The following is a 14,188-nucleotide window of genomic DNA, read 5'->3' as shown; positions in this document are numbered from 1 at the left end:
TTTATTATATATTTATTATTATTATTATTTTATTATTATTATATTATATTAATTATTTAATTATAATGTCATCAGCATGAGAAGATAATAATCAATATTTGATTTAAACATTGTTATAACAATATTAAAACGAACGATTATTACTGGAGTTATATTCTACACGGCTTTTTTCTCTTTTTTTTTTTTAAACCAACAATTTAACAAAAACGAATCCACTAGAAGCATTCTCTTTTTTTTACCGTACGTTTTCGATAAAAGCTACGGGGATCTTTGTGAGATCTTAAAAGTGGAAGAAAACCAGGATTGAGGGTGTACCAGTCCTTTCAAGAGAAATTTTATTGTGCTACTTTTCTTCGATACAAGAAAAGCGAAGGAAGACAAAAAACAAAGAAAGAGAGAATAAAAGAGAGAGAGAGAAAAGTAAGAAAGAAAGATATAGAAAATAAGGAAGATAGAGACAAACGTATAGTCGTCGAGAAAAAGTGATGGTATAGTAGTGTTAAGAAAGAAAAAGAGGGTTTAAATTTCAACTCGAGTATCGAAAGTTTGACCATCTTTTAACTCTCTCCAGGGAAGAATCCGTAAACGATGAGTTGTTCGTGAGATTCAGACAAAAAAAAAGGAATAAAGAAAAGGGTGTGGTAGACAAATAAAAAGAAAAGAATTATTTTAATGTATAATATATTATAATATATATATATATGCATATATATAAAATTCAAGTTTTTTTTTGTTGAAAATATTCTTATAAAAAGTCGAGAAGGATAACAGACGATTATTAATTAATATCTCTTCTGTAAAAGACCAATGGAATGAATTGATTCGAAATCGTGGAGGATCTAACTGATCGTAATTGAATTAGCTATTGACTAAAAGTTCGAACGATAGAAAAAAAAAAAATAAAAAAAACAAGGGAGAGCAAGATAGCAAGATGTGTCTTCTATTTCTGTCTGACCTTAATTAACGTAATACATATATTCATATCAACATTCTACTACTACCACTGCCACTTTACTTTCAGTCGATACTTTGGGCTAATGAGTACGTGGTTTTCAGCATTGATACAAAGTGCTACCTTGTCTGATATACTCAACCTTCCTTCTCTTTTTCTTCTTCCTTTCTTTCTCTTTCTCTGGTACCTTATGTTAGGTAAAGATTATATCGCATTTATTGGATCTCTCCATCATTTTTTGTTGTTGTTCGTTAGTACTTACTTATCTTTTATCAAAAGTTGATGACCGAATCGTGAATTTGAACAATAATTTAAAGGAATATTATGTCGATAAATTAGACTGATAATATTGAAAAAAAATTGCCAAATTTTGGTAATAAAACAAAAACAAGGTAATAAAATAAGAAAGATGATAGATTTATAAAGGAATATGAAGGATTATTGATCGAGTTTCAGAGAAAGAAAAAAGGGAGAGATATAGTGGAGAGGGAGAGGAGCTTGCTTTGAGATCTTTCGTTTATCTTTTGATCTCATCTTTTTTCCGATCGCGAGACGGAAGTCTGAGGACTTCGTTATTCGTGACACGAAGACAAAGGGACAACGAGGGGTCGACCAATGGCTTCCCGTTTTGTTGTCTTTTATTCTCTCGAACAATTAGTCACGTGTGTGCGTTGTTATTTCTTATTTCATAAAAAAAGAAAAATCTGACTGACAACCCTGAAAACCATATTCTCTTCGAAGATATTTAACTGATTTATCAAAGCTAATTAAAAGAAATATTGTTTGAACAAATTTTTGGAATATAATTTGAAAATTATTTATCGCATGAGATCCGTTATTTCGACAAAAATTCTTACAAAGAATCTTTCTGGAGATAACGAGATAGTTTAAAGATCCTATTCGTCGTCTATTTTTGGCCCCACGGTTGAATTCGTCATTTCGCAAGTACGAATGAATTGAAATGGATGTGAGATATGGGTGAATTCGAGCGGCATCGTTAGTTACAATCAGTAACAAAGCAATTGTTCGCAAACGCGGTGACGAACAGTATGCACGCTCGGTAGAGCTTTCGCGATCATAACGAAGAAAATTAAGGTCGATTAACTAAATTTTCAAATGAGTGCTGTTACTCATTGAAAAGAAACATTTTCCTCTCGAGACGCGAGATAGGACAAATATTTAATTCATTGTGAAACACATATTGATATAAATTTAATACAAAAATAATTGTAACACGTTATTTTATGTGCTTCGCATATTTTCTTAGAGTTTGTAAGAAAAACAAAAAAAAATTGAAATTAAAAAGCAATATAAAGAAGGGTTAGTGGTAAGTTAATTAACGAACTTTTCTTTAGAGAAATTTCATAGCTTTATGACATTTAAACTCGTCTTAATTAATACACGTTTTGTCACTTAGTTTCTCTAATTGCTACTCGACGTTAAAATAGGCTCTCTCACGATATAACATCCCAGTTATTTCTTTTTTATTTTCTTTGCAATAACCGAATTATTATTATTTATTTCCTTATTAACTGATTTTTAATAATTAATTGTTGTCGGAGAACTTAATAATCAGAAACAGTGAATGGGTAACCGAATGAATGATGTATGAAAGTTAAATGAAAATTATTCATATTCTATATGAGAATCGTTTCTTTAATTTTAATGTGCCATTGTTTCGAGTTAATTATATGTCAAAATTATAATAATTATATTTATTATTCATTTGTTTAATCATTTTTATTTACTTTTATTCTTATCCATCTTCGTGTTTTAATTTACACAATGGTATCGTGAATTGTCTTTAATGAAATAAATAATTCAAATAGATTTACCATCAAATTTTTTGTATACAATCGAAATAATGGATTTACTTAATCTAATATACGAAAAAATTTCTAGTCGACTCCCACGAGCCCTTGAACACGCAACGAGAATCGAAGATCGATCGAATAGAATTTTAATGAGTTTTACCGATTTCCAAATATTTTATAAAAAGAAAAAAAATGATCTGACGTAATAGTTATCGATAATTGTCACCCTTTCATTATCGTAACAAAAAATGTCTTTTATATTTACCCAATTATCGACGTGTATATATTATATATGGAGATTATTTTTATTGATCGAATAAAGATATTCTCGAAATAAATTTTACTTAACAAATTTCTGATATGAACGGCATTCTTTTAATAAAACACTTTCTCAATTTATTTCGATAAAAAAAAAAAAAAAAACAGAAGAAACAAATTTCCAAATTAATCGCACATTTTTATTTCCTTGACGATGAATTATTTTCAACTACAAATATATTGATAAATTTCGAGCGTACCAAACGGAATGGAAATAAAATGAATGGAAAAATGATTCGAACGATTTTCATAGACATTTTACAAAAGAGTGTCGTCTGCAAAACTTCCAAGACAATACACATTCGCATATTCTTTTGCTTCATTTAATATATACATATATATATATGGATGATACTGTCTGACTACGTTGACACGCTCGATTCTTTTCACTCATTTTTATATCTATCTTTCTCCCTCCGTTTAGTTTTCTTTCTCTTTCATTCTTCCACTCTACGCCCCCATTTGGTATACCTTGAAATCTTTTAATGGAGCTAAAAGCGAGTGGTGAATGTCAAACGTATGTACACTCGCATAGCGCATCATTGTTCTTCCGTAAGAGGATTGTCCAGACAGGACGTAGGATTTGTCCGATAAAGAGCGGAAAAAAGCAGGTAAAGGGTTCTGAAATTGGAACAGTCTCTATCCTCCTTTTTTTTTCTTTTTATCTTTTTTCTGCCTACCACCCACCCCACCGCACCCCCGCCTCCCTACTTTTTTCTGTCTTTCGATCTCGTACTTGACCCTAAAATTATCCCTAACCAATCGTTCCAATCGTTTCATCGATTTTATTCGCGGCTTCGCTATTCAATGCAAGAAGCATTTAATGAAAGTAGATTGTGCCCTTTAAGGAACAATACCCTCTATTCTTTACTATTCCATCTTGGTCGTCCGCAAATAATCGTGATTAATCTTTTGCCGTTGAATTTAAATACGATGACAAAATAACACAGGACGTATGATAGATTTTTTCTTCTATGTATAATATTTTTTTTTCTTTTTATTCATTATTATTGTATAGAGATTCCGCGACTGTGTTTTATATTTTCCCATAAGTTGTATATATATAATATGTATGCATAATAATTAAAATAAGTTTAGTATCTTTAATACAAATGAAAGATATAATCAAAATTGACGATAATAATATTGACAAATATTTGTAATAATATTATAAATGTTATTGTGTATGTATGTTTGGAATAAAATAAATCGTATGCATAGATTGAGAGAGATATATTCTCGTTGAAAAAACATATCATGTAGATTGTTATATAAGATCGATATTTCTCATTATAATCGAACACGTTCCAATTGAAAAAAATATTCATTCTGACAAATAAATTCAGTGACCCACAATAAGGTGTCATGTCGAGGGTACGATTGTGACTTATTACCTCTTGAACGGTGCACGTCCCGTACAGCTGCACTCAACGTGTTAAATTAGTACGTCGTACTTATCACCTTAACGTACGATTTGATTTCTAACGAGCTAAACTTCTCATACGAAACGTCGGAACAATTAACGTCTAACTATATTAACTAAAAAACAAATCGAAAATCGATACAAAATATATATATATATATATATGTATATGTTACAGTCAAAACGTGAAATCCGTTTATTCGAAAATGAAATAACTAGCTAAACCATGAAATCTCTATGCTCACTTAAAGTATGAAATAAAGCAGAGTTATATACTTTAACTATGTAATATAAGAATTGACACAAGAGGCGTGTAGTTAAAGTATAAAGTTAAAATTTCATTTGCAGATTAGATCCCATAAAACTGCACGACTTACAGAACATTGATTTTCAAAGTACAGAAAGAGATAAGAACTGATAACTAAGAGGATTGTTGCGAAAAGAAAAGTAGACTTTAAAGATGGATTTCAATCGCATATTTCATTCTATACTTTCTCAAAAACTTCTAATTATTTCGAGTAAAATTTCAAGTTTTTATTATTATTATTATTTTACTGAATTTAATACACCGACATATATATATATGTATTATATAACAAAATATACATCTTTTTGTACTTATGTAAGTAAATAATGTTTTTATAACCGTTGAACTAGAAAAATAATAAATTACAAGTAATATTAAAAATTCATTAAACCAAAAAATATACGAAATTCATATTGCGAATATAAAAATGATACTTATTTTATTTCGTACGTTTCCATAACCAAAAAAAAAAAAATATGCACATAATAAAAGTATAAAATTGATTTTATCGAATGTACAATGAAATATTTAGCCACGTATGTATTGTATAGTCGTGAAACATGAGATAGACATTTTTCGTTTCACATATACTGCATACAAAATTATATATTTTTATCATCGTACTTTTTAAAATATTTTTCTCAAAATTACGGAACTTTTCTTCATGAATCGTTCGTTCACTTAATTGGTATGAAAGTAATATAGTTACACAAAGTGTTTGTTGTAATTAACGAGAAAATTATAGCTAAAGGTAAATGGCTTTAACGATTTTCTATTTTAAATAGAAAAAAGAGGTAGCCAACAATTAACGAGAAACATGATGTTATATTTTGTTGCAACGTCTCCAATCTCGAGTTTTCTAAGTGTATTGACTTTTAAATGTTACGGTTAAGACTTATGTGCGAATTTGCTTTCTTAAATTCAATTCGTGCGTGTCAGATTTCTTGGATAAAAAATTTCATTATACGCATTCACTTCTATCTTTTACTAGTTCCTTGTTATTTTTTTTTATTAAATTATATGGTAGACAATATAGTAGATAAATGTATAGTAGAAGGAAAGACTAAAAAAAAAAAAATAAATTACGCGATATGATTTTCTTCACAAATTATTTTTTCATTTTCTTTTTTTTTTTTTTTCTTGTTTTCACAAACATGAAATTCTTGCAAACTTTGTTAATTTTTTGTACGGAGGCTTTTCCTATTTTTTCTTCCTCTCTCTCTCTCTCTTTCTTTGCATTTTTTTTTTATATTTGACGTAATGAGAACATCGAGATGCTTAAACCTTAGAAGCTTTTAGTATTTCTAGTAAAACACTTTGCTCGATTAAAGCGATGCTTTACAATAAAGCACAAGAAGAGAAACCGGACAGCTATGGATCGGACGAGAAATTGACTGGCGATTAATTAAATTTTTCAATGAATGTGATTTTATATATATCGATGAAAAGGTACATTTATTCCGTAACATTTTATTTTTTTGTTATTTTATAACAAATCCACGGTATCGTTGATCCTCCAATAAAGATTCCAAACGATATCTCGTAGCGAAAATAAATTTCAATAAAAGTTTCTTCCGCCATTTGAATCCTCGTTATCGTATTTTATAATGATTGTAATAAAATAATATTGATTCGTGTTATTCACGGTCAATAAAATATATCTGCGTAAACAAGGTGTTATTGAATTAAAAAAAAAAAAAAACTACAGAATACGTGTGAACAATTTATTTCGTCCAATGATTCTTTCCAAATCTTTCTGACTTGGTGGTAGTAGCCCTTTAACATTTGCGCTTCGTAAGAGAGTACAACAATATAAGCGACCAGAGAAACACAAATTCGTGTGGTTAACTGTGTTGTGAAATAGAGATGGTATCATGGGGCCTATCGTGACTCGAATTACTTGTTCGAGAATTTAAATAGTTCCCTTGACAATGATACCTTGTAAACTCTAAGAAAAAAGTAATTCACGTTTCATCGTATTTGTCAAAGTGCATACCTTGAATGAATACTAGTTATACTATTAATCTTCTATACTATACTTTACAGAACAAATGACCCTTTTTATGCTTAATATCTTTCTTTTTGTTTTTTTTTTCTTTTCATTTTTATCTCAACTTGAACAATTATTTATATATTCCCATCTGAAGAATAATAAATTACTGAAGAGAGGCTGAAAGAAAGAACAAAAATCTCATCTTTTAAATTGTACTACCATTTACTGGTCTTAACGTCGAAAGAGAGTAACCGGAAAGTCGTCTGGGTAGATGAATTTCCGTCGAAGAAATACCATCGAATTGGTCCTATCTTTCATGACAATGGCTCGTTCCGGTTATTTCATAGCTTCTCTCTCTCTCTCTTTCTCTTTTTTTCTTTCCTTCTCTCAGGTCGATGCTACGACCCTAGCAAACACTCTTCAACGAAACGAGAGAGAGTTCATCCACACGGTGTTAGCAGACGAGGAATTTAGTTGTCTTTCTTCGAAGACGACTACGTCACACTACGATGCTGAAAGACGTTCTCGAATTGCCATTGGATGACGTCTTTCGGTTTCCTCTTCTCTTATTATTTGAAAACTTCGTCCTATACCACTTAGTCAGGTTTTATTTTGCTTTGGAGTATAACTAAGATTTCTCTTTTATCGTATAATTTAGAAAGGCGTGAACTTTATTACCAGTATTAACTTTTTCTCGAATTATAATACATTTATTGTTAGATTTAGAAATGTTTATTTATGTATAGATATATATTACTTAAATATTTATAATACATTATATTATATATGTATAATATTTAATTAGTATCATGTAAATGCGTAATTAGAAGTAAAATATTTAAATAAGTATTTAAATAATCGGCTTACGGTTTTGTAAATTAAGTCAATTATGTAGAGCAGTATGAAAGCTGTCGAAATCAAGCGCGATAGGGAATATTCACGTATATATATACATATACATGTAGAGATTAATTAATATTATAGAATTCCGAGAATGTAATATGGTAGGTATGCGAAATGTGTAAATCGTGTTTAAATTTAAATCTTTACGTTTAACGTAAATTTGATTACACGTTGTAATTATAATAAGTTATATTGTATATATATTTTTTCAATTAATTTTTGATATATCCATTTTTACGAATAAAAATTATATCATTTCTTTAAATGTGATTTATTTCGAAATATTGTAATAGCGGATATTAGAGTATAATCGAATAATATCATTATCAATGTAATATAACCTTTTACGTATATTAAAATGGATATTAATTAAAGTTATTTTCTGTTTTCAGCGTACCTGTTGTAGAATGCAAACCAGATATCAGAGCAGGAAGAGGTCCAGGAGGTCGACCAGCTCCTCTTTTACGATCAAGGACTTTACCTGCTATAGTTGCACCAGGCTTAAGTATACTTCAAGCTCAGATTGATGCTCGATACAATTGTAAGTATTTAATATTACTAAAAGTAATCAAATCTATTATATATATCGATGTTTGAATAATAATAATATAAAGGATCAACAGTATAAAAAGCAGTTGACGATCCATTCAACGAATAACCTTTGTTATAACATCACTTTTCTTTCTTTTTTTTTTTATCGAAAACCATCACGATCCATCAAAGTATCCGATAGAATTCGAAATCGATCGTTAAACCATTTTTATGTTATTCACGATATGTAACGACGTGTGTAACCGTAACTGTAGTAAAATTCCGATTTATAGGATTATTTCGAGATCACATTTCATCGGGTTTACTTTCGCGATTACTATTTTTTCTACTGAAAACTTGAATGTTACGTTCTGTGAATATATAGAAATGTTCTATGCCATATGTGTTCAAATGTGTTTCGTTATAAAATCATATATTTGAAATTTGAAATAAACATGTAAAATGATCATTATATTATCTCAGAAGTATCTTTACCAATGTCGTTATATTTTTATATTAGCAATATGAAGTATATAAAAGAAAAAGAAAATATTAGAAGATTTTTAGATAAGAGTAAAATTTGGAAAAGTTTGACGGTAGATAATTGTAAGGTTATATTAATAAGTTGTAATAATCTTAACAAACACGTGTTCCATCCATTCATTTGATTTCAGCATCGACAACAGGCGTATCGATCACGCCACCAACCACGGATAATGCAATCGGTGCAAAACGTGGAAGTACAACACCATACAGTACCAAACTCCTTGCTCCAAGGATATCATTCACAGACGATACGATAGGTAACATCCAATCAAAGTTGCTCTTCCATTCAAAAGTTACATCTCAATTCATTAAGTTTTAATAGCTTTCAATATATTTATCTAGGGTAGTAAATTACAACCCCATATTCTACGTAATTCTCTTTAGGAAGCTTTAAAATAGCAACTGATTTAAAAAGTAATTAATTAATACCAATGATACATATATGTCCAGATATATAAAAAAAACATCTTTTTATCGTAGATCTCGTTAAATATTACCTACAAAAATAAGTAATCATGGATAAATCTGTACGTCCAATTGTAAATTAAATCGTGATATAATTAATTAGAGTCAGTTATTAAAACGACGGTTCGACAAATAAAGTATTAATGTAATAAATTTGAAGCTTCACGCGAGAATACTTTACGTTTTAGCATTAATTTGTATTTTTGATATTTAAACAAATGGACCATCGTTGATAGGAAACAAAGTTTACTTTTAATCACTACGTTGTATTATATTGTATATTATATGTGCGATACTAATTTCAATTGGGTTAATATCGTTAAAAAATTTACTTTAAAAATATTTCATATTTTTTTTATCCAATAAATTCAGATTACCTTAAACCTGAACTAATGTTATACAAATTTTAATCGTTCATTCCAGAACGTCGTGTCTCCGACTCCGGTCCTGGAAGCAGAGAATTCCCAAAAGAACACTCAACAAGAATCGGTAGATTGAGCACCTCTAGCATCGGTGGTTCACAACCTTTGAACAGGCTTGTCAGGCTTTTAAATCAAAGGCCGAGTTTCACGCCGAGCGATGAAATTCCACGTCGTCTCTCTTGGGAAAGGTATACGATGACATACACATATCTATATCTTCATATACATATACAGATATTCGCATATATACATACGAGTAACATATTATGTTATTTCGAAATATGTTCGTTTGTATTCTTCCTTAATATAATTTAATTTTATTCAGAATCTAGTAACCACTTTCTAACTGGACAATATTCTGAATAAATTGAAGAAAAAAAAAAAAAAAAATAAACTTAATTCCATCGTTAACAAATTTTGATAAATGTTGATCCTTTAATCAGGATCATTAATAACAAACAAATCGATATTTCACCGGCGATTTAGAGTAATTAGTTAAATGATCGTACAACACAATTCATTTTATATTATTATTATTATTATTATTGAAAGCTTTTAATATTTACAGGTTTATATAGAGAAAACGATTAAATTCATGCAACCCATAAGGCTCGATTTTCATAATAGATATTTATTTATTAATGATATGTGAACAAAAAAAAATTATTAATTTAATTGTTACCTTTTACGATATATGGATAGATAATAATTTCTTTTTTTTCTTTTTTTTTTCATTATCGAACGTATCATTTCTCTCTCTCTCTCTCTCTCTCTCTCTCTCTCTCTCTCTCTCTCGTAATATATTCGTGTTCGTTTAAATTGAGATATATTTTGTAAGGCTTTTCCTTTTGCATTAGTCGTTTACAGATAAACGTCGATTTAGCGAGAGCTAATGGACCGCTTTTGCTACGCTATCAACTTTTCGGATAGTCGATACCTTCGGATAATCGAAATGCGTTTTACCGGCACGTTTCATCGTGGAGAACGACGATATCCGTAAGATGATATCTCGAAGAAAAGCTGCCGGTGACACATGAGCTAATATTTAAGGACTATATCGATTTATTTTGTTCGTTAGTATACCCCACAATTGAACGATTAAATGTGTTCGTGCTTGTTAAAAGTTCAAATTAAGTTTCAAAAGTTATCAAGAAATTTCGATTATTTTCGTTGGTGAATTAACACGCGTTTTTATTTGCGATCGATTTTTCGATTTATAGTACTTTTCAATAGAGCAACGCATATAAAATAGGCTGCCTTTGACAGAATATTTCAAAATGGTTGAATGGTGGAGGAATATCGCGCATCATTGAATTCGAAGGTCCGTTATTTTTTTTTTTTTTTCTTTTGTAGACTTGACCTAAATCCCGTATAAAAAAATGACTTATTGCTGTACTTGGACATTCTCGAACTTTCGAATTGTTCGAATTATTATCAATCTCGGAAAGTACTTTTGATACCAACAAAAATAATGATTTTCTTCAAGAGAATTAGTTTGAATTTGTTTAAAATAAATCAATAAAAAATTTGTTTCTTATTAAAATTATAAAAAAGGAAAAACAAAAATATTATATGCTCCAATTCTTCATTGTTCACGATCAACTAAAATTTCTCATCGTCCCTACCATCAATTTAGCTTTTAATCAAAATAATTTCCATACATCCATATTTATCGATCGGAACCGTTTCCCTGGTTGGTGAACGATGTTTTTCACCACGATGATCCGACGGATTTGCTTGAAAATTCGAACAATTAACGCAAAGGTCGCGAATAAAGAGAGAGAGAGAGAGAGAGAGAGAGAGAGAGGAAGAGCTAGTAAAAGAGCTAGGATAAATGAAATTGAACTGGTTTAACAGGCCTGTGTGTTATAAAAAGAGAAAAAAATATAGCTGACGTGTCATTCGTCAAGAGCTGAGAGAATGAGAGACGAAAACTATTGAAAAAAATCTGGCATTGAGTTATCTCATTGTCTGTCTTTTATATATTTTTTCTTTTTTTCTTTATAATTTTGTAGAAAAAATACATGAGAAACTTAGAAACAAACGGAGGGAAGGTTTCATTTGAACGAAACGATCCCCGAAACTTCACGGGAAGTTCAATTTTCAAAATGGATACGAGGAAATGAACGAGAAACGACAGATCAATAGGAATATCAGAATGAAAGAGAAGTATATGAGAGAAAGAGGAAGAAGGAAATTCAGTTTCGAATCGTATCCGAGCATGATTTTCTTTTCAATTTCTCTCATTCCTTACTCATGATCGATTCTCTTCACAATTGTAAGCAAATTCGTTAATGATAGACGACTCATTTTTAGTGTAATTTGAAAGGATATATAATGTAAAACTATAGACTTTTTTTTTTCTGTGGGTCGAAACAATTACCTTAATTGTAATAGTAGTTTCCTATGTTGATATAAAATTTGAACAAAACAATAAATAATGTTGATTCTGCTCGTTAGATTTCATTTGAAGTGATTTTAGCTCGTTCGATAAAATTGTCGGATAAAAGTATAACTAACGAAGTTGATTTTCTTTAATATCGTCCTAGTTTTTCCAACGATCGAACATTAGATTTCTTGACTATTACGTAAAAATAACGCAAGCCTGTTCCATTAAACGATAAAACATGATATAACGTCGAGGAAAAATACGAAAAGGTTTTGAGAGATCATATTGTAATAAAAGTCATGTAAAGATCGATTCTTACGATAAAATAATAATCTGTCATCTAAATACTTTAATTCTATTAATGATCTTCGATACGGTTATTTTCTAACAAAGACTGATGTGAAACGTAATCATGAGAAAGTTTAGAAAAAGTGTAATTTTCTTATCTTCGATAATACAATATTACATTCCCTGCCAAACTAACTTCGGATAGATAAGATAGAAAAGAAATAATTAATGAAGACGAAGACGACGAGAATAGAAATGACAAAGAAGAGAAAAGAAATAGGCGAGAATTTTTTATGATTTTTTTTTTATAATTCTTAGATTAATCTAATTTTGGAATTAAATTTAATTTGAAGATTAAACAAAAAAAAAAATATATATATATAATTTCATTTACAATTGAAAAATAATAACATTTCAAATTCGCGTTGAGGGTAGTTTACTCAAATATACGCCTCTACTACTTACAATCGTTAACTTTTATCTCGTTGAACTTTCTATTAATAGTCGTTACCCTTTTTCGTGCGGATGAAAGAGATAGAAATTAAAAGGGATAAAAATAAAGGAACTTTATCTTTTGCGTGACAATTACAAAGAAAATTATATATTCGTGTTTGAATAGATGTAGTTGAACGATAGTGAAACGAGTTACGATGTTCCTAATCGTTCTTACGTGACTGACACATTTCGAAACCGTTTGTCTATCTTTTTCGTCTATCTTACTATGTAACTTATCAAAATTTGCATAACCGTTTGAGATGTCTCGCTTATATGCAAATCGTTTCAATTTATAACGATGTTACTTTAATTTCAATTTAAAATAAAAATAACGATACGATTTCTTTTTTTTTTTTTTTTTTTATGAATTATTTGGCAATATTATATTTATTTCTAGGTATAATTTTTAAGTATACAAAATATTTGAAAGAATTTTTCAATTTCCGATTTCGTCTGAAGGCTCTTTGCATTCATAGTAATGCCGAGGAATTACTAGCAATGACTGATTTCCGGCATTGACGGTAACATATACACATATACTATAATCTGGTATATATAAATAACAAAAAATATAAAAATCGTAGTAAATCAAAAGAAACAAAAAAAGAAGAAAAAAAGGAGATCTTTTTAGCAAGGATAATTTATATCTCGAAATGTAACAAAAAATGAAGCGTATTTGGAAGCCATTTATTCGGAGACCTACTATTTGTCTTTTCTTGTTTTTTCTTGTTTTCCTTTCCGGCACAATTGACGAAATATTTATTCTTCCATCTTGTCTGTCTAAATCGACATAGATATTCTTTTCACCCTGTTTTTTTATTTTTATCCTTTTTTACTGTTTGTTTTTTTTACGATCTAATGACTTTGTTTCGTAAATGAAATATATTTTACGTGACAAAATTTATGTTTTTATGTCTACGTTCGATGACTCGTTATAATTCATTTAGAATGTGTTAACACATATACAGAATGAATTCGGACGAGTGTTACAATTCGGTGAGTGATTATTCTGTGCTTTTAATTAATAATTAGAAGTCGAAAAAAAGGGAATAGTATTTTTTTCATCTATTCATTGTTTAAAGGTGAAAAAGATTATTTATTTTCACAATCCATTATCCTAAGTTTGCACTTTCGTATTCGTTATTCTCTGTAATATTTACATAACGTCTTCAGCCGCATGATTCATTTTACTTACGTTCAGTTTGTATCTATCGGTTGAACTGTGAGTATGGCGAGACAACAACAGCTTAGTATAATACGCAACGATTTTCATATTGTCGCCATTCATGCAAAAAAATAATACAGACATTATTATTTTATTATTGCGAATTCAAATTAGAAG

At 29.4% G+C, this 14,188-nt stretch overlaps 1 protein-coding gene across 2 annotated transcripts in view; it reads left to right on the top strand.

Annotated features, from left to right (window-relative positions):
- The window catches only part of LOC106785375 (ankyrin repeat and fibronectin type-III domain-containing protein 1), an 89,486-nt gene that overhangs the window by 39,872 nt on the left and 35,426 nt on the right, over positions 1-14,188 (top strand). For both annotated transcript variants that reach the window (XM_014745770.1, XM_014745771.1), the window contains 3 exons: positions 8,103-8,251; positions 8,916-9,044; positions 9,676-9,862. In XM_014745770.1, coding sequence (XP_014601256.1) covers positions 8,103-8,251; positions 8,916-9,044; positions 9,676-9,862 — 465 coding nt within the window. The remainder of the gene's footprint in view (positions 1-8,102; positions 8,252-8,915; positions 9,045-9,675; positions 9,863-14,188) is intronic.

The sequence above is a fragment of the Polistes canadensis genome, unplaced genomic scaffold (assembly GCF_001313835.1).
Source record: "Polistes canadensis isolate GaletaPanama2010 unplaced genomic scaffold, ASM131383v1 scaffold_49, whole genome shotgun sequence".
Lineage (NCBI taxonomy): Eukaryota > Metazoa > Arthropoda > Insecta > Hymenoptera > Vespidae > Polistes > Polistes canadensis.
Note: the sequence above shows the minus strand (reverse complement) of the source record. Positions and strands in the feature narration are given on the sequence as shown.